This window comes from Tyto alba, unplaced genomic scaffold (genome assembly GCF_018691265.1).
Source record: "Tyto alba isolate M040663 unplaced genomic scaffold, T.alba_DEE_v4.0 Super-Scaffold_12, whole genome shotgun sequence".
NCBI classification, from domain to species: Eukaryota; Metazoa; Chordata; class Aves; order Strigiformes; family Tytonidae; genus Tyto; species Tyto alba.
In genome coordinates this window covers 3,574,680-3,602,308 of record NW_024881274.1, presented here as the reverse complement: position 1 = coordinate 3,602,308, position 27,629 = coordinate 3,574,680, and the positions used below count along the sequence as shown (strand labels likewise).

The following is a 27,629-nucleotide window of genomic DNA, read 5'->3' as shown; positions in this document are numbered from 1 at the left end:
ATTCTACATGTCAGGCTGCACAGCCAGAGACACGGAACAGAAGCAGTGAGAAATAAAAATTGAAGTGGCAGAGGAGGAGAAACCCTGTAAATCTTCAAAGGATGCATGGAAGTGTTCTGCACATTTTTCTGCAGATATAAGGAGAGTAATCTCACTGATTCCAGGCAGTTCTGATTCTGCCAATGCTTTCTTGTTGTGTTCTCAGCTTTGAAAACAAAGTTAATGGAAAACTAACATCATTATCCAACTTCAGGACAGCGTGGCAGAATAGATATGAGCCAAACCTTACCTCATCTCCAGCAGAATACATCAACCATGTGAAACTCCTTAAAATCATGCCTGGAGGGCCCTTTCCCCAGCCCCTGAAGAGCAGCTGTGTACCTGTCCTAGTCTGCAGTGTCCTGTGCTGCAGGACTGTGCCTGTCCTACTGCCGACAGCACTCCGGCAGAGGGGGCTCTGAAGCTGTCTGGTTAAATAGGAACCATTCCGCTTGTGAAGTGGGCAAAACTGAAAGACAAGGAAGAGGAGGAAGGATGTTAAAAATATTATATGCTTTTAGATCATTATTTGCTTCTGAGCTGGCAGTCTGGACTGTTTATAGAGCAGTCCTAATGAAAAAGCACAAGATTAAATGCTTCTTACAGTGTCAGGGCTTCAAATAATCTGCAAGATCACTTTTTCTGTTTACCTATGGGTTGTATATTCTGTTACTATGGAGGATTTTTTTAATTTTCAAGCGTTCTCAAGCTACCTACTGCTCAGTGATTAATTATGTACTTTTCACTTACAACTGGTATCAGAGCAGTGACCTTCCCAGGGTCGCAGAGCAAGTCAGCCCTGCCCGATGTCAGCTGTTCCTTAATACTGACAAAAAGCAGAGAACCTCTCCTTGTCTCTTTCTGTCCATGTTCTTCTACAGGACATCATGGCACTTGCTTTGCCACACTGACAGGCAATCTGTTTCTCACATCATCTACCAGTTCCTGAGTTTTCATACTAGCAGTTCCAATTCACAGAAGTTGCATGTTTCCAGAGAAGCTGAGAAAGTTTTTTTGGAGAATTCCAATGAAGAGATCCACAGAAAAATAAATCTAGGAGGATGTAAATACTTTTCTAGGATGAAAGACAAACAATTCTTAGAAGGAAAGCATCTTTTCCAAATATGGATTACTAGAACAAAGCCCATATATAGCTTAAAAACACTGCAGCATCTTTACAGGCAACTTTCCACTGCGGTCGCAAAGCTTAGTAAGCTTTTATTTCAAAGCCAGTATACAAAGAATTAGAGAGGAATCCAGTGTGGTCAGACAACAGTTTAGTTGAACTAGAGTTAATCTAAATACTTAAGTCATCAGTCCTGCTCACCAATGTCTAAGGTAAAAACAAATTTCCAAGTTCCACCACCCTCTTCCCGTCTTGGTCCTAGTTCCAGACCACCACCACCAGTGACTGAGCCCATAAAGAAAATGCCCTTTAAGAGAGGTCACCCTCTCACAGGAGAGACTTAGAAGCTAAATAAGTGCCTAATTGCTTTGTCTTCAATTTGCCTGTATTCAAAAAAGCCTTAGAGACCAATTACTTGAATTTAAAAAAAATAAATCCCTTTTCCCCTCATCTTAAAAACCGAACACAGGCAGGCAGATAATTACCATTTGTTGTATAAGGAACAAGCAAAGAAGTTGGAAAACAAGCACTAACAACACTAGTATACAGGGACCATGCAGTGGGTTTAAGAAAGTAAACGTGGGTGTACTTGTGTCGTGGTTTGAACCCGGTCAGCAGCCAAACCCCATGCAGCCGCTTGCCTACCCTCCCCTGCCTGGGAATGGGGGAAGGAATTGGAGGGGTAAAGGGAAACTCATTGGTTGAGATAAAAAGTTTAATAATGGTAATAAAACAGTAACAGTAATAGAAAGTATAAACAGGCAATGCACAGTGCAATTGCTCACCACCTGATGACTGCTACCCAGCCTGTTCCCGGCCAGTGATCGTGAAATACCAAGATCCCGCATTGCAAACCTGGAAGCAAGAGAGAGAACCCTCCCTGCCCAGCCGCCTCTCCTCTATTTTCTGAGCATGACATGGAATATTTCATTGGCCAGTTTGGGTCTGGTGCTTTGGCCATGCTCCCTCCCAGCTTCTTGTGCACAGGCAGGACACAGGGAGGCGGAGAGTCCTCGAAATCTCAGCAACAACTGAAGCCATCAGTGTGTTATCAGCATTCTTCTCATACCAGATCCCATTTTGAATCCAAAACACGGCAGTATTCTAGCTACTAAGAAGAAACATTAAATCTATTCCAGCCCAAACCAGGACAACTTTAATATTTAAGGAAGTTCTGTTGTGACTGGGTTCTACTAACATAATTATTCATAATAACTTGCAACTTAAGAGTTCCTAGAATTATCAATTTTGTTTAGGTATCAGTAGGATGAGAGGTGAATCCATTTCACCAGTTTTGAAGAGATGAAATAAAGCAGTCACCCTCCCTTTTACAGGAATAAACTTCACAGAGGATACCTAAAGCCTATTTGAAGTAGTTCCCTGCTCATCCCCACAGGTAGCAGTTTTTAACTGACCACACAGTGAACTGCAGTCAATCTACAAATGTTCCATTTTTATTACAAAGTATGAAAGGCAGAAAATACTGTACCTAATACACAGGAGGCTGAAACTTAGAAAGAAGGTTAAAAAATCTGAATAAAACTACATAGGAAGCAGGAAATAGCATAAAAGGATGCAACATTCCACTTTCAAGCGATTTCAGAAAATTGCCTTAAAATTTACAGAGTTTCAACAATATGGTTCCATGACTCAGGTGTTAAAATCCATTGTAACAAAACCTTTTGTATTTTCTCCATAAAAATAAAGGAATATAGGGACACTGCAGTTATCCATGTCAACAACATATGTCTGTTGAATAGCAGGATACTAGGATTCCTCTAGGACAGTATAGTAGCGAAGTTGCAAATCTCAATACGGAAGGTGGAGAAAAGAAGGACAGAAGTAAAACTACTATTGCTTTAACATATTTTAGTGAGAACAAGAAGTCAGGAATCTCATATGGATGTTTGTACAATCATGCTACAAAGATTACACCTTCAGGAAATTACCACAACGGGACTGTGAATGGGAAGAGCAGAAGGGAAAACACACATAAAAGTAAACATCTCCTACTTGACTATTGGTAACAAAAATGCTTCGGCGCAACAGTTTTAAATTACATTTTACACTGCTAGCAACCCAAGTTTTTTTTTTTAAAAAAGGTTCCTTTTAAATAGTAGATTTCATAATTCATATTTACCAGGTTGTCAAAAAAAGTAACACATTGCTTCTCAGCTGTACTAGGACTCTTTTATTCATTGGTTCTTGCATTTCTGCCTTTGTTCGGATTCGACAGACTGATCCTCATCTCTAACAGAGGGGGCTTGAGAGTCGCACGTCTTGCAGACAGGAAAGCAAACTCCGAGGGACGAGAGCTGGAACATGGGCTTACAGCTACTCATGGACACTATTTTTTTTCAGAAAATAGCTTATTTTTTCATTTTGTTAGATTCTCTGAAAAGAAATAAACTCGATGGAAGCCACAGAAATAATTTTATTGAAAAAATTAATGATTATGGAAATTCTAGTTTGATGCTGAGTATCAGAAGCTGCACAAAAGGCCACTGAGATATGGCAAACAAAGTTACAACCTGAAATCAGGCAGCAGCAAGCCAGTCTCACAAGTGCCTTTGCCTCTGGACTCTGCCATTAATCACTAGATGAGTATTCATTGACTGGTATTTAGTTGCATTTTTAATTACTGTTTTTTAGTGCTGGTGAAAGGTGCTGATTGGAAGTTCTGGAGATCTCTTCCTAAAAAAAAAAAAATAAAAAAAAAAAAATAATTGGGGGCATGCTAAACTCCCCTCGATATCCTTGAGAACGAGACGTTTCTGACTTCTCGAATAAGTAGGGGAAATACAGCTGTATCTCTAAGTAAGCACAAGAAAGTGCTCTTTAAGTGCCACATACAATTAATTCCCTGGAATCTCTGCAAAGATCAAGAGAAACAGGGACACAGTTGACAGTACCTTGCCCATTCCAGAACTGATTTTGGACACCTCCTTTTGATGTCCACTACACAATAAATACAGGCCTGCTCTGGAATATTGGTCTGCCATTAGAAAGAAGGAAATACATATCAGAGAGAACTTGTGCCAACTGACAGGATACCACAGTGTGGATTTGAGGTGGTAGGACCACTTTCCTAACCAGCAGTGGGAAGACTAAACCCTTCACTACTTTGATGGAACTGTAACTGTGCAATCTATTGAGCCAAGAGCTTACCCTTGCTGCTGTTCATCCTTTTCAGTGTGTCCTGCAAGAGTTAAAACACCACTAAAAAAAGGAACTGACAAGTTAAAAAATTTAGGTTGTGTGAATTTACAGACAGCAGCTGCATTTTTCCTACAACAAAAATAAGTTATCCAGAGAATCCAGCTACATCTTTACACAACCAACCTGCAACTACCGCCATCATGATCAGACAGTAAAAGAGAAGATTCCCAAACGTCATCAAGTTCCTAAGCAAGAGGGGCTCTCTGGGTGACAAGCAGCACTACCTGGGTTGGCTTTGAAAGACTGGGTCTGTCTCAGAATACAGAGCTTCAGTCTAATAGTATTGTCAAGTGCTCACATTTTTGGTGTTCAGTAGAAACAGATGAGGGTCCACTAGATACCGACAACTATAGCCAGCTTAGAATTTTGGTGACTGTTGTATTTAACATTTTTATACAAAACACAGACAAATGCCTACCATAAAAGGGCTGAGGAAAAGATGACTCTCCTCCTAATCTTACCAAAAATATACTTGTTAAAGTGCCATCTGCAAGAGAACAAAACAGACACACTCAGCTTTCTTCATTTACATTTAAAACAAGCACAAGAGCATCTGTGAATTCCAATGTATCAGACTCCTCCCCTCACCTAGTCTCTGGCAGGCAGTGATCTACAGTTGAGACTGATGCAGCTTTCTCACTGCAACACCAGACAAAAATAGATCTTTTTACTATTATCCAGAACATTCAGGAGAGTAATTACACCTAAGTTTTGAAAGGATCATTAACTTTGACTTATGAGAGGCAATGCCTCCCCCGGTAAGTACATTTCAAGGTTCCATAAGGAACAACCTGTATTATCAGTCTCCTTTCATATCATTCTTTGAAACCACTGTGTTTTCTTTCTAAATAGATTGTCAAAGCACTCAAATCCTTGCCTTTTAAATCCCTGCATGCAGAAGTACAAGTCTCATAGATGCAACCTAACATAGCCCATTTCATTTAGACAATTAACAGGGTTGGCATGCTACACATTAATTTGACATCCAACTTGTTTTCTACAGGCTTTCACCTCACTAATGAGTTTTACATGATCAAGATCTCCTGGTTAAAAGCCAACATACTAGCAACAGCTTGTTCACATAATAGTTTGAATCTATGGAAAGCTTGGTTTAAACAGAACATAACAACCAAACAATAGCTTAGTATCTTGAATTAATCGACTGGAGAAGTGATACAGAACTCCTTAAGTCAGAGAAAAATATTTCTGTCCCAGAATCAGTCTTGCCTGTACCAACAATAGCATGTGATTTTCTGCTTTGCTAACCTCACTGATGCTCACTTTTCTTTTAATGTTATTTTATACTCAAGGGATATGAGGCATTTTAAAGCAGTTGCTCTGCATCCTCTGCTTGTGAAGTAAGCACAAAATAACTGAAATCAAATAGCAAAGTATTTATTTTCATAAACCTGGGGGAAAAATAATGCTTATTGAGGCTTTACACCCAACATAATTGAATGTTAAGCAGGTGAAACAGGACAAATTGTGTCTTCTGATTCACAGGCTACAGTGACAAGTCTCAGGGTTTTATTATATCTTGCAAATAAACTTGAACCAGCAAGGAGACTGTTAGCTCCCTGCCACTGTGTCAGCAGAGCAGGTGCTGGCAAAAGGGCACCAAAGTCTCTCACTTCCTTCTCTATATGGAAGTGCCATTTGCACTACAGAACATCTCACCCATGAGGATTTTCATGTCTTTACAGTCATTAACCTTTAAAGTGATTTCTTTGAAAAGAAGCTATTTTAAGTAGCATTTTCCTGTTCCCAAACAGCCTCTAGTGATTTTAAAATGTAATTTCATATGAAGAATGACAATGGATTATGCCCAAAGCAATATGCTGTAGATCCAGAGGGTACCCCAGCTGGCTAAACAAACAGGATGTAGGCTTTACTTAGAATCCACTGGAACCTGCAAGATTCCTTCACTTGTCTTTAACGAATAAGTACCCAATTCCACAAATGAACTTCAAGCCATTTTACAGATAGAAGGACTGACACTGGATCCTCTTCTGGTTCGTATCAGGATTGTTTTCTAACTGTAGCAAAAGCTACCTGGCTAGTCAGACTATTTGCCCCTTTATACATGCTCTCTTCTCATCACCTTAGTGTAACAATTATATTCCTCTAGGAATAAACTACATTTGCCATTTAGTATAGCCTAAGGAGTCTTTTAGTGACTTCACTTTCAACTAAATTATCTTATGTCTTTTTTAAAGCACAATTCTACAGTTGCAAAAGATGCATTTTTAAGCTAAGCGACAGATGCATTCATCTTTTACTCATGCCATCTATACAAGAATGAGACTCTGAAGCATAAAGCAGACTACAGAAAATACTAATATTACAGTTAGTTCCCTCTTAGTAATACAGCATATTATGCCTACTGTTTGTAATTAAACAGCACATGACAATCCTGTGTACATATTTTTATATGAGTATCTAGAGCTGCAAATGCCATTATATGCTTCTGCTAAGACCATCCTACTTTTCACTTCGTTCTGAGTAAGTATTTTCCGTTTAAGATGAAGTGCTATTGGTAAAAAGTGATAACCTAATTGTTTGGCTAACACTATTCTGACATCTAGATCAAATCTGTCTGTGGAATACACTGCTCTCAGCACCACTGCTAATAACTGACCTTCAAGTCAAATCAAGCTTTCTGTCAAAAATCCCACAACTGAACACGAAATGTCATTGACAAAACACGAGCTTGAACTGTGTTAGAGTCTCTTGGTTCTCTGATATGAAAAGGGGTGATGGAATAAAGCTATCCCTAATGAATTCCTATCAAATTCATAAGGCAGTGCCGTTCTGAGCTCCATGTTGAGAAGCAGCCTGTAGAAGAGTATTTCTGCATGTCCAGAATGACAAAACTTCTCAAATTCTTTTCTGTATTTGACAGCGCTTTCAGTGTCAGCTTCACTGTTTCACAGCGATCGCTTTTCCCAACTTTCCCTTCCTGCATAAACTGACAAGATTCAAGTTTGCCAGTGTCCTACTATTTATAATGCTGCCTTCAGTTGCAGGTGAATACTCATTAGGTGGAAAGACAATTTTGATAGTTTCTGACATTTACATCAAAACTCAGCTGGCATAACCCTCACAGACCAGCTATGGTTGTCATGTCTTCATTGGGAGAGTACTGCGGAGCACTCATCTGAGTAGCTATGTTATCAACGAAGATTTTTATCTTGCCTAATCCATTCAGCTTTGATTGAAAACTATTACTGTAGAGCAATCCGCAATTCAAAACAGAAACAGAAGCCCTTGGGCACGTCCCTAAAAGATATGAGGATGACAAGTGCCAAACCTTAGCCTCCGTGGCACAATTTCTTTCTTTTTAAACCCATCGTTGTGCATTACATCAGGGAATCATTTCTTTCAGAGAAGCATCTTTCATTTGGACAGCAGACCAGCTTTTCCAAGTCATCTTGCTCATTCAACAAGATCTGACAGTACAAAGCAAATACACTTCAGAAAAAAAGATTGTTTTGTACTCCTTTCAAGAACTCCCAGGAACACAGGCCAAACGCAAAGAAGCTCCAAGGTACAGGCTAACCACAAAATCTTGCTCATATTATTTGCCAATCAAGCAAGCTACAAAGTGTGAAACCATTTTATTTTGGTTTAGATAGTAAGTCTTCGAGAGGAAATCATTTGATTGGAAGTGTCAATCCCAAATCCATTACAAATCACATTTTTTCAGGAATCGTTTACCTCCTGGGAGCTTTAGTTATGCACGTATCTTCTTTCTGAAACCTATTATCATTCTGTTAGCTAACACAACTGCAGGATACACACAAATTCAGTTATAATTTAAAAATAAGGCCTACCATAGTAACAACTGCCTCTAGCATCAGAAAAGTGTAAAGAAATTGTGCAACAAGTACTTGTACTTCACAGCACCAGAAAATTCCGCCCAGGTAACCAGGTATAGAGAGCCAAGGCAACAGTTAATTCTGGCAGGCCTTTACTGACAGGGACCTGCAGCATTATTGTGATCTGAATCAACGAATAGATCCTGCTTTGGGCATTGGAAGTGGATCACATATCAAAAGTAAGAATTAGGGAAAAAAAACCTTACTCAATAGAAAGTTAGCCCAATATATAAAAACCATACAAATGTTTAAACAGTTTAGAGGCAGCAACAACAGGAATGATAAAGATTCCTGCCAAGGTGGCTGTTAACATCAATGTCTTTTTCCCCACCTTGTTTTGCACCTGCATCTATTAATCTAGTTGATGTGCTGCCTCAGCTGGCTGACAAACACATGGACATACGCAGCAACTTAAAAGTCTGCAAGCTTATTAATACAGTCAACAAACAAATATACAGAACTTTAACTCAGGAGAAAATAAAAAAAAAAAAAAAAAAGAAAACCAGAACCCAGAAGGTCCAAGAGGCTCAGCACGTCTCTGCATTTTAGAGTCTTGGAGAGACAGGAGACACCTGCCATTGATTCTTGTAACAGTTTCTTGTAACAGTAGATGCAAAGCAACAACAGATACTGGCCACTTGACTTGAGTTGTTCTTACTTTAGAGGGGAGGGGAAATTATACAGCCCTGCCTCAATGTGGCATGAAGCAGTAATGTTACACTCTCAAAATCTCCAGGCAGTTGTTGTAGCAGATAGCTATCCAGTCTGGCTGAGTTGATGCCCACTGTACATTGTTGATTTCTCCCTCTGCTGTATAGGCCAAGATAGGGTCCTCAATGGCACGAGGCATTTGCTGGATATCCCAGATGAGAGCCTGATGGTCATCCGCTGCAAATGGAAGAGAAAATCAAAAGTAGAATCAAAGTATAATAAGATCTCCATACATGATTACTAACAGGCATATAGTCCAAGAAGCAATACAAGATATGGCTGTTGCAATCCCAGTAAGCATTCAAGTCAGAGATGATACAACTATGCTCCAAAAAAATAAGCTTGGATCATTATACGTTTTCCAGGACAGAGTTGAAGAAGGATCAGTGGAACTCATCAATTGAAAACATTTAAAAACTAGATTGCAAAAAAATAGGGAGCATTAAAATAATATAGCTTAGGCAAAGCAGATGCACAGTTTGGGCACTGGGCTCACTAATTCCACACAACAAGCTCCAGTAGGTGTCAATTTCCATAAAATTTTAGGAAAGTTGTTAATAAAGGGCTTCTAAAGTGCAAGCATTCTTTAGCAAAAGACAGGCAGAAAACTCAAAAAAAACTTTTGGAGAGAGCAGATTTTGCAAATGCAGTGAAAGACTGAGATTCACCAGCGCAGCTGGATAGGGATGGATCACACTTACCTGCTGTACAAATGTGGCAGGAAGAATGAGGTGCCCAAGCAATTCCATTTACACACGCTCTGTGGTTGTTTAACCTGGCAACAGGAGTGCAGGGAACTCTGACATCTAGAATCACAACCTTCAGAAACAAAAAACAATGAAATTAATATATTGCATTTTTAAATTTGTTTCTTCAGAGAACCAACCGTTTTGAGCCAAGGCTACAAATACAGCCCTTTCATAAAGGATGTGGTAGGTAAGCAAATGCTGTTCTTAAAAAATAGCTTCTAGCTGGTTAGTGTGTCTCAATAGGAGTCAGACCTCACAGGGAGGACTTGTGAGTTATGCAAGAAAGGCAAATGAATTACACTTCCCTGAAGTGGCACAAGTGACAAACTCAGATACACTGCCTTGTGCGCTGAACTGAGAAAGAGCAAGGTTACTAAAACACTTGCAGTTAAGATTTTATGTGAAAACTATTGTCCAACTGGCTCACAGACCTCTCTTAAAAAACAGCTAAAATATATATGAGCCATAGACATCTTAAAGAAGTAACTTTGGCATTCTAAACTTGAATTCCTACCAAAGTTAGTGCACTTAATCATACTCCAGTTCAAGTACTGACACTGCCCCCGTACTTTAAAGAACTGACTACTAATTAGTACCAAGCCACCTCCCAAAAAAATCACAGCCACTAGCACCTGCAGAAGATGAGCTGCTGCCTTACCTCCATGCCATCCATGGCCATTGTAGCAAGATAGTTGGGATCCTGCTTATTCCAGCAGAGACGCAGCAGTGGATGGTGCTGTGGGTCCTCATAAATTATGGTGCTGTGCTCCAGATGACGGAGATCGAACATCCTCACCGAGCCATCTGCACCAACTGAAGCAAACATATCTCTCCCACCACCTGCACGGCTAAACGCTATGTCATACACCTGCTCGGTAACAGGACAGAGAAAATCACAACTTTAGTTTTAGTGAGTACACTGCCTCCTAATTCACAGTAAAATGGATTTTAATTATGGATAGAAATCTAGTTGCGACACAGTCTGTCAAATACTTGATGTTCCTAGCAAGTTTTTAGTTATTACACTTGCCAGAAGGAAAGGGAAAAAAAAAAAACAAACAACAAACAACTTAAAAGGGTTATGTCATTATAGGATTATTCACTGAAACTAAACATATCAATTCCCCAGACTCAGATTTTTTTATATTAATAGCTGAAAAGTAACATTATGTTAAAATGAAAGAAATCTTGCAGGTTGTTTATTGCCTTTGATATGCATTTGACTTCAATTCCAGTTTGACAGTCTACCTCATTTTTCTAAAATATTCTGGAGCATAATCTAGTAAAATAAGCATATTCTCAAATCCAGATTCTATGATGAGTAAACAGAGTAGTTTTCACAGCCAACAGTATAGCTTTAATTAGTTTGGTACTCAAAACTGTGTACCTTAATCTTAGATATATTAACTTTCTGGATCATTAAATTTTTCAAGAAAAATGGGGGAAACAAAAAAGTTCTGATCCTCTTCTATAGCTTAAAAAAATATGCAATGTAAACAATCAAAAAAAAAGCCATCACCTCTTTGTCATGCGCAATAAGCTGGGTCTTCACATGGCCAGAGACCAGATTTACTCTTCCCAGAACCTGTCCTGTCTCCAGACCCCAAATAGTGCAGGTTGTGTCAATACTAGAGGTACCTGAAACAAAAACACTTCTGTTGGCAAAATTAATATTCTCATAAATTATTTAATCATTTACTGGATTCCCCCAACATTTACAGATCAAAATAGCTACAAGAACACCACACAATTAAAATCAAGAATGTCAAATAGACAACAATCTACCATGCATTTAAATGATCCAAACCTTTTAGCTGCAGAAATAGTCTTCCACACAGGAATAAAGTGTAAATAGCTCATGTCTACTTCAATCTCTTCAGAAGCCTAATGCAATTCTGAGATGAACTTCCCCATTCTGTAAGTCTCATGAGCATGTCAAAACCAAAATTCAACCATAGTGTTGCAATAGCATATTATTATCGATTGTTTCTGTGGACTGAAGGTGGGGCTAGCAGTAAAGCTCTTAAGAGATGAGAGATGCAACACACACAAAAAAAAATCATGTAGTAAATAATTACTAAGACATATTATCACTGTTAATCTCTGGGCAAATCCCCCTGACATAAATGGCTGTACTCTTCTGGGAAACAAACCTCTGCTGGATCAGTTATCTTGGATTCACAACTTGTCCCATAGGCTGTAATCAACCCTTAAGCATTCAGCCCTCCCCTCCAATGAAATTAAGGGCTCCTGGCTCTGCTCTTGTTGCTGACATGGCTTCACAAAAGACAAAGCTGGGTACATAGTTTTCTGTCTGCCCCAGAACACACTGAAATAAGTCACAGGAGTTCACGTACATCGTTACTTAGGACTACAACAGCTCACCAGCCCTGAAGACTGAGACTCGCTATCTGCAAATTAGGAACATCCCTAGTCCAATTTAAGTGGCCCATTTTGTATTGGACAGGACACCTTTCAATGCAAAGACATCCCCATGAGCTGCTCAATTCGATTATTTTTACTTTTTTTTTTTTTTATTTATTTTTAACCTAAGACAATGGCAGTTTCTATGATGTAGAAGCTTGTCCACTGGTTAGTTATCAGATTAACCAGTGGACATGCAATGACACAGCAGTCAGTCACAGCCCAGACTTCACCAGACTGAATTCAAAAGCATGTCTTTTCTATGCTGAAAATGTAGCATTTTGTCAGTCTCACCTAGAAGGTAAGGATCCACTTCATTCCAGTCAAACGATGTTAATGGAGCACAGAAATCAGAGTTCTTGTTATTGTTCAGCAAACACTCCAGCCGGGTCTCTGTTTCACCCACCTTTAGAAAAAGTGAAACATCTGACTTAAATAGCAACTTCACATGACTTGTTCCACTTGCACTTCCAAAACATAAGGTGTTAATCCTGTGTTTCTTTCCTCTCAGCTTTACATCCTAAAGCTCTGGAAATTACAATCACTATCTTCAGTAAGGTGATTAAAACAGCAACTACAGTGATAATTCTGCTTCTCCTATAGTCTTCATATTTAGTTACATTATTGCAGTTAAGAAAACAAATTATCAAGTGCTCTGACTTGATTTTAGGTCTTAACCTTCAACACTGTAGCAAGGGCAAGACACCCTGAAAAGAAAATATCTCACTTCAGAAAAGCTGGTCTCCTGAAAATGAGATCAATATGCAACACAGTATCACGGTTCATCTTTTTCTATGGGGGATTTACTCACTCTCCACACTCGCAGATAGTCACCACTGGTTGCCAACAGGTCTGGATACACCCCCTTGGTGTCTGGGATCCACATAAGCTTTGTGGTAGGGTAGGGGTGATCAAAGGTGTTCCTGCAAATGAATTCTGAGCTCTCTTCATCCAAACCAACAAGCTGCACCTGTAAGGATCCATATTTAAAAAGAAAGCATTTAATCAAAATACTCATTTATAAATACAGCATTAAGACCATGTGTATTTCAGAAGGACACCTTCTGTAACCTCAAGGACAATATGAAGGGACCATCATGTCAATGGAATGAGAAATCGTTAAAGCTTTGCTTCCTAGCTGGGGCATGTAAGCAAAGTGAAGCATATATAATCACCACAGTGCTTTACTTTGAAGAGATGTTCTCAAATGAATTGAAATCCAGTCCTAAAGGATTAAAGACCACCCTTCTCTTTTCCACACTGCAAAGCCTAGTTTAAATCACAGACTTAAATGGCATAAACATTATTCCAACTCATCTGTAACTGAACTGATGCTGACAATGTCATCTTCAGAGAGCAGGACAAGCTGCAGTTTGCATGACAACCACTCACAATTAAAGCCCGTATCATGGAATTCTTGGCCATAACCCTCCAGATTGTAACAGATCACGTCAGCTAGCTATCAAGCTGTTTTCAGCATCACATTACCTAAAACATTCTGTCACAACTGCACGAAATTAAGATACAAAGTAATCACATCGCAGAGTCAGAAAGCAAGACAGGAAGCTAAAATACCTGCATAACTATTAAAATGTTTTGTGTGAAAAGACCAAGAAAATGGGTCTGCTGAAAGATTCTAGGTAACTGAATGCCAAATTAGGTTTTTTGCACAGTAATATGACAGTGGGAAGTGTTAACTTGCCCAGCTGAGAGTGATGCAAGACAGAGCAAACAAGAAACTATCTCCACATAGCTCAGTCATGACAACACCTGAAGTAATGCTTGAAGTCCCAGACATTATGTTATTAGAAAAATATTGACATGTCAGAAGGTGCTCAAAAAACAATATGGTACTGGAAGGGTATGTTTAACCTAGCAGTGACTACAAGACCTAAACAGGATGAAAGCCCCGCTGTGTTAAATGCTGTTTAAACACAAACATTATTGGGACAACGCACTACAATTAGTTTGTAAGCTGTTCACAGTAGGAATTTCCTAATACTTTCCACACAGCAGCTTCCTCCTGGAAACAGTGGCTTAATCGACTTTTTCTAAGATGTTTATATGGAAAAATCCTAAATATTCTGGGATAAGCAATTTGGTTAATAAACTACACATTTAATCTACATTGGAAATCTACCCCATTTTTTTTCCACATAACATAAAACCAATAAATGCTTCAGTGGATCTTAAACTATAACATTAGCCCATTTAGAGATGCTCTTAACAAATGAAAACCTTGCCCCCGCCACAGTGAGAAGATCTATCCTTTTCACCCCATAACAAACCCTAAAAGGCATCCAAGCATGCTTCTAAAAACTGTGTATTTTTCTGCCTTGCACTCTTTATTACAGCTTCTCCTTCTTATATTTCACACTCTAGTGTGAATCAGTCAAGAATCTCCCAGTCTTCTGAAGTGATTGACAAATAGCTTTCCAACTCCTTTAGGGATGAGAAATACTAAGTGGATTTTTACAAAGGAAGCAAATTGTCCTTGGTGATAGAAAGTCTTGTGGCAAGGTCAGGATCAGAAGACAAATGACCTCTAATAATTTCTTCTCTTTTGCTTATGCTGTTTTCAACTCAATATGAGTGTATTAGGCCTACACAAAGCAATCTACATACTCATAACAAGAAGTAAATCTCAAACAGCAGAGGACCCACTTTCATTGCTGTGAATTTATATATTCCTGCGTTGCATATTCATGTTTAACCCCTCCTTGGATCTGAAGAAAAAGCAAAGACTGCGTAACAGCCCAGTATCTTTGTGATCTTTGACATTTTTAGGTACAGGCCAGGTTAGAGAACAAAAATTGCATTAGCAACACTAGAGCTCCTGGCAACTGCTGAAGATCAGGTGTCTGACATGGATTGTCAGCCTATGCAGCAGCCTGGGATAACTGAGCAGGAGACACCGGCCTACCCAGAGACAGGAGCAGAAAATACTGCTTGAGAAGCTCTATTCTTTCCTAGCTCAGCATATGCAAAGGTACAACTCTTCTCTTTGGACTCGACCACATACAGTGATTACAGAATACCTCTATTCATCCTCTTGTACATACTGAATATGAGGAGATGGAATAATGGAATTATTTTCAGGATGCTGATTATATTAGAGCCCTGTCTCTCCCTCCTGCAACTGAGGCAAGATTTCCTGCTGCCAGATCCTGCACAAAGGAGTGCCCTGAAGTCTAGCCCAGGTGAGACTGAGGTGATGCTAACAGGAAAGTAACTGTCAGTCTGGATAAAAAGTGAACCATTCTACATCTACCAGTAACTCATTCCAGTGGGAAAATGAGGATTAGTGTGTTTGATCTCCATTAGTTTTGGAACTTTGCTATGACAGTAGCTAGGAATGCTAAATATTTATTTGTTTTTCCAACACATCAAGATATGCTAAAATTGGACATGAATTTTCCTATCATAATCCAAGCCTTTATCAATTTAAGGCTTAATTGCAACAGTGCACCTGACTAAAGAACTGCCTTTACTCAGCACTCCTTAACTTCTAAAAAAATTACATCTCTCTTCAACATGATCCAAAAGAAGCAGACACAGAATTAAACAGTGCAGATTTTGGTAACAGCTGCTTCTTTTTCTTGCATTGTTTAAGGAACACTAAAGTAAGTTCACAGGACTTTTCCTTTAAAAAAAAAAAAAAAAAAGAACCAAGCTATATTCCTTTAATCTAATTAGTAATTACTAAGAATGACATTTCACAATTATTTTAGGGTCATGTACAGTCAGAAAGATCTCACTGCACCAATTAATCTTCAACATGCAATGAATTTTCCTTTGTAATTCTAAAAAATGACCCTCTAGTAAACCCACCACCCTGAACACTCTCTGATTCGAAGGGCTGTTCAGGAAAAGGTGGCAACCTGAGAAGCAGTCGGCCATAACCTGTCAGTCTGCTCCAGAGATGGGAGTGAGCAGTGTACAGCACCACCCTCTACTGTTTTCTAAACTGGACTCCGGTTTTATCTTACAGATAGATCCCAAAATCAGCCTTTCCTCATGTTTTCCACAGATGGTTCCTGATGCATGAAGCCACAGTCAGGAGCCTGTGGAACAGCGTTAACAGTGAGATTTATGAACGCTTCCATTCCCTCCCATTATGCCAGTGATCCATGAGACACTATAAAGGCTGACAGAAGTTTTCTAGTCCAAGAAGTTCAGGAAACACTCCCCCAAATAATGTTAGTTCTTCCAAATGGAGCAAATGGTCTCTCTTCTTGTACCAGTGATTTGATCAGCAAAGGTGCACAAGCTGAAACAAAACTCCTTTGGGGCTCAAACAGATCTTCACAACTAGCTTTCTGGTATGCTATATACAGTCTGTTAGTGTGGGAGCTGACAGGTTAGAAGAGTCTGAGAATTGGGGACAGCAGTAAATTAGGGTTTGGCAGTCAATAGATTTGAGTTCCCCACGAAACGAAGGTCTAAACAGCCATTTTATATCTGTAATCCTTAAGGACTTCAAGCTCTGGTAAATACTACAGCAATAGAAAATCAGAGACAAATGGGACAAGAATGTCTCCTCTTTCTTTCACTATGAGTTGAAGCACAGTGCTCACAGTGAGCACTTCTGCAACAAACACTTGGTGCACTAACTCTTCTTAAAAGCACCTTTTTAAAAGAAACCCTAAAACAGAATAGTAGTAAGGAAAAGGTATATTCACCTACTTGGTTAGATTTTAAGCAAGCTAGAATTGCTATTCCAGACTTTTTTTTTTTAAGTATATTAAGGCTAAGTAAGAAAACCAGTAATTTGGAACAAACCATTGTAACATCAGGAACAGAAATGTTGTTTGGAGCTTGTCAGAAACCTCTAAAGATTATGAAGTGCAAAGAGAAAGTTGAAATGAAAATGAGTTTTCATTATCCTTTTAATTAGTGCCAACTGTACCTATAAGTATATTCTGATGTCAGAAGCTGGCAGTATAAAACAGCTCAACTGTGAAGGGCAAATTATGCAGGAGGACAAAGCTTTCACACATCCCCTGTAAAAATCTTAAATTTCTGCTTAGCCCAGAAGTCGGGCTATAAAACCAACTACTCCAGACCCTTTGCAGCACAATGTTATGGACTACTTAAACACATTAAATTCAGTTCTTTCCCTTTGTTCCTTTAGTTACAGCAGTTACACGGACAGAAGTTGGAGCTGAAAGTTTACAACTAGTATGCACCTGGTCCAATCGTACAGTATCTGTCCAACAGGTCCCAATGTGGAACATGAAGCTATTCCCTGAATGTTTCAGTATCTTCTAAAAGATTCAGCAAAGTTGTGCGAGTCATAGTAAGACACCATAAAGACAGTGCAGATAAACACCACTCCCAAGCTTGTTGTGGTCCCCAAAGTAAAGGAGGCAACATTAATACTCTAAGCAATAACCACAATTGCAATTACCCAAGGTACCTCTCTTAACTATCTTCTACAGTGGAAGGCTGTACTGAAAGAACTACAAAAAGCATCAAGCAAGAAAACCACACCACGCACAACTTCCCCCCCTGCTTTGAAATATCAGAGACAGCAAAATTCTCAGCAAAGTGAAGGTGATGTTTCACTGCACTTATTGTACAAGTTTATTTTTTAACCATACATCATCTTTATTCTTCTAGCAGCATCATCCAGACTGGCATCTCATTCACATATAATTAGTTTCCAGCTCTTTACACCACACAGATCTCAGTATGTGCTGCTTATATGGGCTGAAGTCAACAGAATAGTTATTCCTGAAGCTCAGAAGTCAAGAGAAGCCCTGGGGAATATTTACAGACCACAGACATTTACATGGTCCTACCCAATTTCTGTCTGCAACAACTGTGAGCATAAAGGGTATAAAAGAGAGGGGTTGGCTCAACTGCTTTACACCTGAAGCTTGAACTGAAAATCAGACCTGATCATGCTGTAATTGAAAGCAACCCCAGGGAATGATGCGAACTTATGAAGGTAAAGTCAACATAAATGTATACCCCATTATTAACCAATCCTACCACCTCTAAACAAAAAACTGTCTGCAAGATTGTTATTTTAGCTTCTCAGAATACAGACTACAGGAACATTTTCAAGTTGGTCTTTAAACAAATTAAAAGTTTTCAAGCTCAGGGACCTGCCTTTCCCCAGCAGCACTCCCAGAACCACAACAGCACTCTCCAGCATAAGGAGACAACTCATACACAGCCGACTCATACTGGCTGAACTATACAGTGCTCAGCAGAACTATCATGTCTAGGACTGCTGCAAGTACAGTAATTTAACCACTGTAAGAGATGCCAGCTCTGCCTTACTGTCACTCCCTCTCATTACATCCTTGCACAAAGCCCAATCCCGAACACCAACTTTCTGACATTACTTTCCACAACCTCCATTAAACAGCTTGACAAAGCACACGTTTTAAACACACAAAGCTGTATTTGCAAAGCCTTTAGTTTCACACAAATTTCAGGATGCTCTATAGCTACGCCCATTTCCTCATCTCTCTTTTATTTACATGAATTCATTATACCAGGATAGCACATTAAAGTCTGTTCAGAAATGACTGCACAAGAGGTAAGCCTGTAGTCTCTATCACCAATGTAAGGTTCTCCACTTATATCTAGCAGGAAGACACTCAAAATATAATCTCATGCCTCATTACTTCCTTGTTCTTAGAGAAAAGTAAAGGTACCAAGGAATTTGTGAAAGTGGTTTATATTCTTATGAAAAAAGTTATCACACAGAAGTCCTCCACAGCATGAAAGCATGAGAACAGCACAGCATTTCCAACAGTCTTGGACAACCTGTATACATGCAAACTTTAGTCCTGGCCATAAACTTTCCTTCATACTAAAAAAAAATCCAGGTATGCTCAAACTAGGGGACTTTCCTGGTTGAGGAGCAGCCAGCACCAGCACCCATGGCTCTCCCCACCCCCACTCCCTCAGTCTCCCAACAGCTGAGGACTCGCAAAAAGCAAACCGGCCTGAATCTAGGCCAGCACCCCGCACTCCGGGGGAACATCTGAAGGCTCCACACAGCTCCCAGTGCCGAGGGCAAGGCAGGAATACTCATACCAGTCACACCAACCACGGGGGCCGTGCCCGGGACTGGGGAGCCGCTTTAACCACTGGGCTGAAGAGGGCCGGCCCCTTCTCCCCCTCACTCTGCCCCAGCCCCACCGCCCGATGCCGGCAGCGCCGGGCCCGGCCGCCGCCGCTCCCCACCTTGTTGTTATACTCCTCCACGAAGCTTCCCAGCGCCAGACGGAACCGCTTGTCCGGCCGGACGCTCCAATTCATGGCGTACACGGTCCAGGGCGCCTCATATTTGTAGATCTCCTTCCGCTTCCCGTGCAGCGACATGGCTTGGCCGAAGGGGCCCCGGGTGGCGGCGGGGCTGAGGCGGGCAGCGGGCTTGGCCGAGGGGGAACCCTGGGCTGGGAGCGATGGGCCCGGCTGAAGGGAGCGGGGTGGCGAAGGGGGCCGAGGCGGGGAGGAGGAGCGCGGCCGGCCGGGGCGCAGCGAGGCCGGGTGGGGAGCGGGGGAGGCGGCAGCACGGCACCGCGCCCCCAGGCCCGGCTCCAGACCCCGGCGGCTGCGGGAGCAACGCGGAGGCCTTTGGGGATCCGGCCCCTCACACAACGGGAACGGAAGCCACGCGGGGAGCCCCGCCCTCTGCGTGCGGGTTGGCTATGCTGCCTGTCACTTAGAACTTCGGGCACCTGTTGGGTAATTCACCCGTCCGTTTGTCCCGCTTGGGGTCTTCTATTGGTCGCTTTGCCCTTCATTCCAAACGGCCGCTCACACTCTGGCTGGGTTAACCTACCGTTGCGTTTGACCCCGCCCCGGAGGGTGGCTATGCTCGTTCTCGAGTTCTTACTGGCTACCGGGGGTCGCAGTGGCGCTAGGCGGGATCTTGAGCCCTTTTTAATAACCGATTGGTTGGAAGAGATGTCAGTCACGTCAGCCCGAGACGGGCAGAGGGCACTTCAGGCGCACGGGGATGCCGCGAGTTCGAGTCCCGCCTCTGCCGAGTGGCGGTTGGGGTCGGGCTTGTCTCTAATTAACGGGAGCTTAATGATGGGGTTTTACTTTCGGTAGCCTGCAGCAGCATTGGCGTGCGCCCGGCGCCTTGCTGGGGAAAGGGGTGCAGGTGGGCATCGGCTTCCTAGGGAGCTCCTGCCTGGAGCAGGGCAGGCTGAGGCCCGGCATCACGCTCAAGTCCCCACAGGCAGCTCAGCTCCCTCACGGCAGGGCAGGATGGGTGCCCCAGGCCCTGGCACGGGCTGCCGGTGCTCCCTGGGTGTTGCGCACATCCTGGGAAGGCCTTGAGGTCTCCTGGCTCTCCAGGCCGAGGCACAGCAGGGGAAGGAGGTGCCCTGGCCCCTTCCAGCCAAAATCTGGGCTGGCTTGGGTTATAAATAGGCACTTTGTAGGACTGTGCCTGTCCGAGGCCTGGGCAGGGGCTGCCAGCTGGTTTTAGCCCCTATGACACCCCATGGAGCAATATCAGCAGGGGAGCTGATTTTAGTTTAAGCCCCTGCTGAGGGCCAGGGGTCTCTCCTCATCTGTTCAGGGCGGGGGGCATACGATATGTGTTATGGGTGATCCTGGGTCTAGCCCTCCTGAAGGAGCAGTCCGATTCGGGCAGGAGCCGTGTCCCCTTCAGCAAGGGATGTAGGATGTGCTTTAGGTAACGCTTTGCTCATCTCAAATTCCACTCACTGCAAGGACTCTTTGTGTAATCTCTGCCTGAGGTGTGCTTGCGAGGTCATTTCTCACACGCAGGAGAACAGCAGCAAGCTTGTAGAAAAGCTTTCGCAAATTGCTGCTGAGCCTGAACTGCATCTCAGCAAAGCACCCCCCAGGTCCCGTCCTTGACCTGTAAGACCTGCACATGGGCTCTGTTAGCCCCCACTCCCCGGATAAAGCAACTGGGGTTTGACCACAGCCTTTTCAGGAATCTTTGCAGATTAGCATCTGTGCTTTGTACTGCCAGGGATGAATTCACAGATGCTCCCAACAAATACAGCTGTAATCCGTGTTAGGTGCCAAAAACATCTTTATTAGCAAAGTGTACACTAAAACTCCAGAGAAAGAGATGCTCACAGTTTCACTACTCTCAAAGGGAGCTCAATACATTACTTGAGCAGGCGGCCTAGGACTGTCACAGCATCTAACCGAATGGCAAGGCGGCAGTGCTAAGTGGGCTTCTCCTACGGGGGATGCTGCGGGAGTCTGCCAGGGAAAGGGCTGGGGAGGAGGAAGCATCTATCAAACCTTTATCAAAAGAGAGAAGCTGGGAGGAAGGGCTGGAGATGAGGTGTCTGGGGCTTTTCGGCTTTCTGGGATTGTGCTTTTGAGTTTTGTGCTTTATGCCCAGGCCTGTGACCAGTTGGGTTTATTTGGGGAGTTGTGGGATGTGTGTTGGGGTTTGCAAGGCGTGATTAGCCTTGCTGGAGAAGTCAGTGCCCTAGGACTCATGCTGAAGCATGCTGAAGTGGCTGGGGCTGTTGGCCCTTAGTTTCTCAGTGGCAGTCAAGTAGGACTTCTGTCCTTGTCCTGGCTTCCCACCTGCAGCTCCCCCCAGTACCGCACTGTGGAGATCTCCTCCTCCTCTGGTGACTACCCTTTCTGTAATGCCCACAGGCTCCTATGGGCTAAGCCCAGTACCAACGCAATGGTCCCTGCTCCAAAGAGCTGACAGCAAAGTGGCCTTGTGGCTAAGAGCCATGGATTTGCTCTCCTCCGGTCGCTGTGGCTCACTTGGCTTGCACCATTCTTGAGAGGAAGCCTTGGCAAGGAAGAGGCGGTGGGTACCGTTTGGCCTAGCCAGCTTGTTGGTGGCCATAAGAAAGAACTGCTCTGGGTTTACTATAATGTGCAAATTAAATCTACTCTATGGGAACCGCTGGAAAATGTTGACCTTGGAAGCCAGCCACTCTATGCTTCCTTTCACGGTGGCAGAAGACAGCTACAAATTACGCCCCTGAGCCAATGGCATTGTCCCCCGTCTTACCCTTGCAGTCAAAATCAACATCAACTGACTGATCTCACAGTTGAGGTTCCTCTTGACTTGTTTCATAGCCCCCACATCTCTAACTTCCAGGAAGCACTGGGTCGGAGAGGTGTCTCTGAATGTCCTGGTGCTCGGAAGATGCCTCCAAGTGCTCAGGGAGGGAAGGGAAACGAGAGCCCCGGAAGAGTCCCTGTGTATTTGGTGCCCTTTGGTGGGGAGGCTCTGGGTTCGGGAGCAGTGGGGAATGGTGCTCCTGCTCGGAGTAGACCGTCATAGTTTCGTCGGATGTCACAGCAAGGTGTATCCCGCTTGAAAAGGAGTCCCTGGATTTCAAGTGGAACTTTTCTACCTCCGTGTAGCTTGGGCTCTGGTGGAAAAGGAGGAACCAGATGGGTTATGGCAAAAGGAAAAAAAACAGAGCCATGCTCTCTCCTCACCCCATCAGGCTCCAAGTCCCAAAATGTTATTTTTTGCCTGAGGAAGCCTCAGGGCAGAGGAACCCACTCCCCTCCTTACTGATGGGGCAACCTGGTAGTGCTGGAGATGGCAGGCTGTGCCCCCAAATCAGCGATGCACTGGGCAGAAGCATCTCTAGGTAGGCCTACTGCTATTTCAAGACCCCTGGGCTTTGCCTGGACCCACTAGTGCCTGGCTGTGCTCTGCGTGCAGAGAGGCTGAAGGGAACCACTGGCTCTCCAGGACCCATCTGCTTGGGGCAGAAGGAAGCTTGTCTGGTGCTGAGCTGGGAGCGATGGTCTTACCTGCTCCGGGGTCGTTGTCTCCTCATCCTCCAGAGGTGCGCAGGGGGTGAGCGGCTCCAGGCTCCGCGGGAGGATGCCGTACATGGCCAGGTTGTGGGAGGACGGCGAGATGGGGCTGTATGCGGGCGGCACCTGGGACAGCTGGCGCTGCAGGAGCTGGAGGATTATATTAAAGTCTGACGACATCCTGGACTCCAGCCTGGGGACAGAGCAGCCCGGCGTTAGCACAGTGCATCCCGCTGCATCCCACGAGAGCCAGACCCATGGCTGGGCAGGGGAGGCACTGGGGAGGAGGTGCCGATTCAGCTGCCTGAGGGTGATGATGCTTTGCCTGGTGCTTTAGCAGAGCTTCAAACCAGTGCTGCCACAGAGAGATCAATCTTGCCATCTCTCTCCTGCCACGCTCAATCATCCACTGCCCAATTTTTTGTGGATCCCAACTGGGATCTGGGGTGGGCAACTGAACAAAGCTAAAACTACCCTGGAGGGGGAAAAATTGTAATGGTTAGTTTTAATCTGGATCAGTTCTCCAGGCCAGCTGCCTGTGCTGACAGATTGGAGCAAGTCAGGTTGGTGCCAACCATTTTTCACTGACGAATAGAAGGAAATGTAAAAGTAGAATAAGACTCTTCCTTCTGCCTTGTCCTTGACTGAAATGAGCAGCTCTGGCAGGAGTGGGCACAAGCCCCCCATGCAGGCAATGATCCTGGCAGCACTTACAGAGCGGGTAGGAGATCTGTCCGCTGCTGCTGGGGATGGCACGTTGGCGAGACATCGAAATATGTGTGTGGGCACTGCGGTGAAGTGAGCTTAACATGGGCAACAGCCATAGGCAGGAGAGCCAGCCGCTCGTGTGGGTGCTGCCTAGAGCCTTTACGCCTGCATCTCTCGTGGGGGCTCTTCCTTCTCATTCAAAAATCATGTATTTTTTTCTTATGTAGAGGGCAGTGATGTGCACGAGGCTCATTTGCTCGAGCAAGAAGATGCTTGCAGCTCTTTGCAACAGGAAGAGGAGGCCTGCAAAAGGCTCAGGTTGTGAGCCTGTGTGCAGTTTCATGTCTGTGATTACATCAAATTTGGAAGCAGCGGCAAAGCGACAGATCCCAGGGGTGGTGGCACAGCGGCGGATGAGGTGCTGGGCTGCAGCCAGGGCCAAGACTTGCAGTTTGAGAAGCTGCTGCATTTGCAAAGTGCTCTCACTAACTCCCCAAGGAACGCAGTGTCCCAGGGGGTCAAGAGGTGGCATCTGCTGAACATGGAGCCCACTGCAGCCACCCCTGGAGAGCAGGAGGAGGTGATGGCCCAGAGCCCCCCTGGGTTCTCTCCATCCCTGTGCCCCGGGGACCTGCCCACCTGCTGAGCTGGGCCTGCAGCAGCTCCAGCCTGGACTCGATCTGCCCCGGTCTGTAGTCGCTGTGCAGAGGGATGTCCCGTGAGCTGTGTACCAAGGAGATGTGTTGCAGAGGCTCTGGGTGGTGGTTCAGCCTTTGGTCCTCCCAGAAGGTGAACATGTTGGGGATGTCCAGGGGGGTGGCTGGAAGGAGAACAGACATCTCAGCACTTCTGTCTTGCATCCCCCAGCCCCACTGGCATGGAGGTGCTCCAGAGTCCACCACCCAACACGTTCATGGAGCGCCATCACTCTGACATACATGGCGCTCAGGGAGAATCCATCATTCTGGCACCCAAGGTGCTCATGGACACTCCATCACACTGGCACCCAACATGCCTATGGAAGGCACATAGCATTTGGCCCCTTGGGGCAGCCCCAAAGGGGTCCCTGGGTGCTAGGAGAAACTGCAGAGCACGAGAGGGACACAGCAGATACTACTGGGGACAAAAGGCAGCAAAGACCCTTGGCCACAAGTGTGGCTGCCCTCAAATCTGCATGAGTTGCTCTGCCCCAGGACAAGGCCACCATGCCCAAGCATCCCTCACCACCCTCCTGCCAGATGTGGCTCCAGCTGTCGATACCTGCATAGGCCTGGCTGCTCTCTGCTGCCTGCTTGCCAACCTCTGTCCTGCCAGCGCTGGTGGTGATGAGGCTGAGTGTGGGGAGAGCAAAATCATCCTTTTTGGATGTGGAGAAGGGCTCAGCTTTTGCAGGGCTGCCCGTCTTGGCCTCATCATCGCTGGTCTGGGAGCAGGGAGTGGTGGTGCTGCCCAGATCGTCCCACTGGTCTTTACTTAGCGGGTCCTGCGGGTTGGTGAGCTCTGAGTAGGTATGATACTGCTCTGCATCAGAGATGCCCGTGTCTGGGTCTGTGGGGCAGCACAACAGGTTAATTTGGGGAGTACCACACATGACAAAATCAGCCCCTATCCCCTCTAGGGTGCCTGTAGGGCTGGAGCATCCTAAGCAGAGGGAGGGAGGCAGGGAGGGAAAGAAGGCAGCGTGGGTGTCCCCAGGGTGGGGACATACAGGCTGGTCTGCAGGGACAGAGGCACCAACAGCCGCCTCTGCTTTGGGGCACTTGCCAGGGCAGTAATTAAATGATGATTCCGCTGCCCCGTCCTGTAAGCCAGGCTCTGCCGATGCCGTGGGACTCACCAGGCTTGTTGGGCTGGCAAAGGGAGTGCTTGCGTCGGCGCGCCCGCCGGTACGTGCAGTCATACTCCTCACTGAGTGGTGAGCGGGGAATGCTGTCTGCCTGAGGGATGAGAGGGGCTGGTCACCAGGGAAAGGGTGCCATGTCCCATCCATGGGTGCCACAGCCCATCCATGGGTACCAAGGCCCATCCATGGATGCCAAGGCCCATCCGTAGGTGCCACGTCTCATCCGTGGGTGCCACAGCCCATTCAGCATCCTCCTGGGGCTGGTGATGAGATACTCTGGCTCTCCATCACTGCCCTGTCCCACCCAGTGACTACTGGACTGGTTGCAGAGCTCAAGGGATCCTAGAGGCTGGTGTCGTTGCCCTGAGACTGAGTTGAGGGTGTCAGCGCTATGGGGAGGGAAAGGGCACCCTGAGGTGAGGCAGGACATCCTGGGGTGGGACAGGACATAGAGAGAATTTTACTTTCTTTTCTATCTTATCAGTGCCTCTGAAAAAAAATGTCAGGAAAGTAGAAAGTCCAGTCATAAAGTTTAAAAGTCAAACAGCAGTGCCAAAAACATTCCAAGCCTTTCACAAATTGCAAACCAGATTACTTAAAAAGGAATTTTCAGAGGAAGCTGGTACCCAACCCAGTGAAGCATTAGAATATTTCTTACTTCAGCAGCCTCAAAACATGTGTGTGACCCACTTGTCTAGGCTGGAGCAGTCCTGGAGATGATTTACAAGTACTGCAGAGCAGAGTACTACTGACATGGCTTGTGGGGACAACTCCTCCGAAGAGCTCAGAAACATGCAGTATGCACATGCCTGCTGGGCTGTGGGGGAAACCATAATCCCACGGAGAGTGTCTTGGGAAACGTGGCTGTTGGCTAATCCACCACCAAACTGGGTGAGGAGCACCTGTTGACATCCTTGCTTCAGCCCTCCCACTTGCCAAATTTAAGGCATTGACCACATCCCTCCCGGGGACAGCCCTGGCACTCACATCTCGCAGGTTGAAGGTGATCTCTAAGTTGCTCCAGAAGTTGTCAGAGAAGGCTGGGTACATGTCCAAGACCTCCAGCAGGTCCTCCCGCTGGATCTTGTGCAAGTCACAGTAGGTCAGGGCCCTCACGTCAGCATTGGACTTTCCTGGGCGGGCGTAGAGGCTGATGGGCTCCCCAAAGATGTCGTTCTTCCCTGTGCCAAGAGACAGGTCATTAGCAGGAGGTGGGCATCCACTCCAGCTCCAGATATACTGGACCAGCAGACTTTGCTTTGGGGCTCATGGACCAGGGGATGACCAGCAGCACTGACCCTGATTGTGATTACACTGTGAAAGCTGTCACTGATGGGGAGACCAAGCCAGGGCTGGGGACTGCTGAGCCATGCCCTGCTCTCCTCACTCCTTTGTGGCCTCTCCCTGACGTCTACCAGGGATCCTCCATTCCCTGTCCATTGGTGTGGTGACCGGTCATGCCTGCCCTTCTCCAGGTTGTGGAAAAGTCCTTCATCCCTCATCTGCCACCCTTTGTCCACTGCTCATCGCCCATCACCCTTTGCCCCTTTGCCCACCACCCCTCGCCCTCCCAGAAGGAAGAACTTTTCCACCTAAGATGGCCACCACAATGTCTTCCCGGAGGATCTCAATGGAGCCCCGGGAGATGAAATAGAGTGTGGTGAGGACATCTCCGTAGTGCACCAGGGTGTCTCCGGGCGGCGCGTGAGTTGTCTTGAACTTCATGGCCAGGGCGCGCAGGCAGCCTTTGCTGGCTCCTCGGAAAGCCTTGCAGTTCTGGAGCAGCGTGCGGTTGAGGTGAAGGCAGATGTCTGCCTGCAGGCAGTCAGGGAAGCCCTTCAGCACCTGCAAAGAGCGAGGGAGAGAGGCCATCATGCCACCGTCCCCGGGAAGGACCCCCGTGGCAGTCCTGGGAGGCTGTGCGACACACAGCGTGACATGGTGGGGCCAAATGGGGAGCCCCCGAGCCCAGAAAGCTGAAGCTAGGAACATCTTGTGAACTTCCCTTGGCAGATGCCTGCCTGCCTGTCCCTGCTTGTCCTGGCTGGGGATGAGAGGACTCCCAAGCAATAAATACTAATAACCAGATCAATCTATTTATACCCACTGGTGGCATATACCCCTTTTCATCTCTACGCCCACTAATCATAGCTGAATGAGAGCAC

At 44.9% G+C, this 27,629-nt stretch overlaps 2 protein-coding genes across 6 annotated transcripts in view; both read right to left on the bottom strand.

Annotated features, from left to right (window-relative positions):
• Positions 1-486: 486 nt before the first annotated feature.
• On the bottom strand, positions 487-19,785 carry DCAF7 (DDB1 and CUL4 associated factor 7). 2 transcript variants are annotated; one of them, XR_006164826.1, is made up of 8 exons: positions 19,353-19,761; positions 12,958-13,116; positions 12,441-12,552; positions 11,242-11,360; positions 10,381-10,590; positions 9,675-9,792; positions 8,921-9,150; positions 487-508 (listed from the first exon to the last, which is right to left on the bottom strand). XR_006164826.1 is itself a non-coding variant. In XM_042787316.1 (7 exons), exons 1-7 carry the CDS (start codon positions 19,488-19,490, stop codon positions 8,978-8,980), a joined length of 1,029 nt encoding a protein of 342 aa, XP_042643250.1. In that variant the 5' UTR covers positions 19,491-19,785; the 3' UTR covers positions 2,598-8,977. The 2 variants fall into 2 exon arrangements, 1 of the variants encoding a protein (XP_042643250.1); XM_042787316.1 differs by lacking the exon at positions 487-508 and having other exon boundaries at positions 2,598-9,150; positions 19,353-19,785.
• Positions 19,786-21,171: 1,386 nt separating this feature from the next.
• Positions 21,172-27,629, bottom strand: part of KCNH6 (potassium voltage-gated channel subfamily H member 6) — a 33,799-nt gene continuing 27,341 nt past the window's right edge. For all 4 annotated transcript variants that reach the window (XM_042787312.1, XM_042787311.1, XM_042787313.1 and 1 more), the window contains 7 exons: positions 27,057-27,309; positions 26,452-26,645; positions 25,459-25,558; positions 24,882-25,169; positions 24,261-24,441; positions 22,908-23,106; positions 21,172-22,513 (listed from right to left, as the gene is read on the bottom strand). In XM_042787312.1, coding sequence (XP_042643246.1) covers positions 22,226-22,513; positions 22,908-23,106; positions 24,261-24,441; positions 24,882-25,169; positions 25,459-25,558; positions 26,452-26,645; positions 27,057-27,309 — 1,503 coding nt within the window. In that variant the 3' untranslated portion in view covers positions 21,172-22,225. The remainder of the gene's footprint in view (positions 22,514-22,907; positions 23,107-24,260; positions 24,442-24,881; positions 25,170-25,458; positions 25,559-26,451; positions 26,646-27,056; positions 27,310-27,629) is intronic.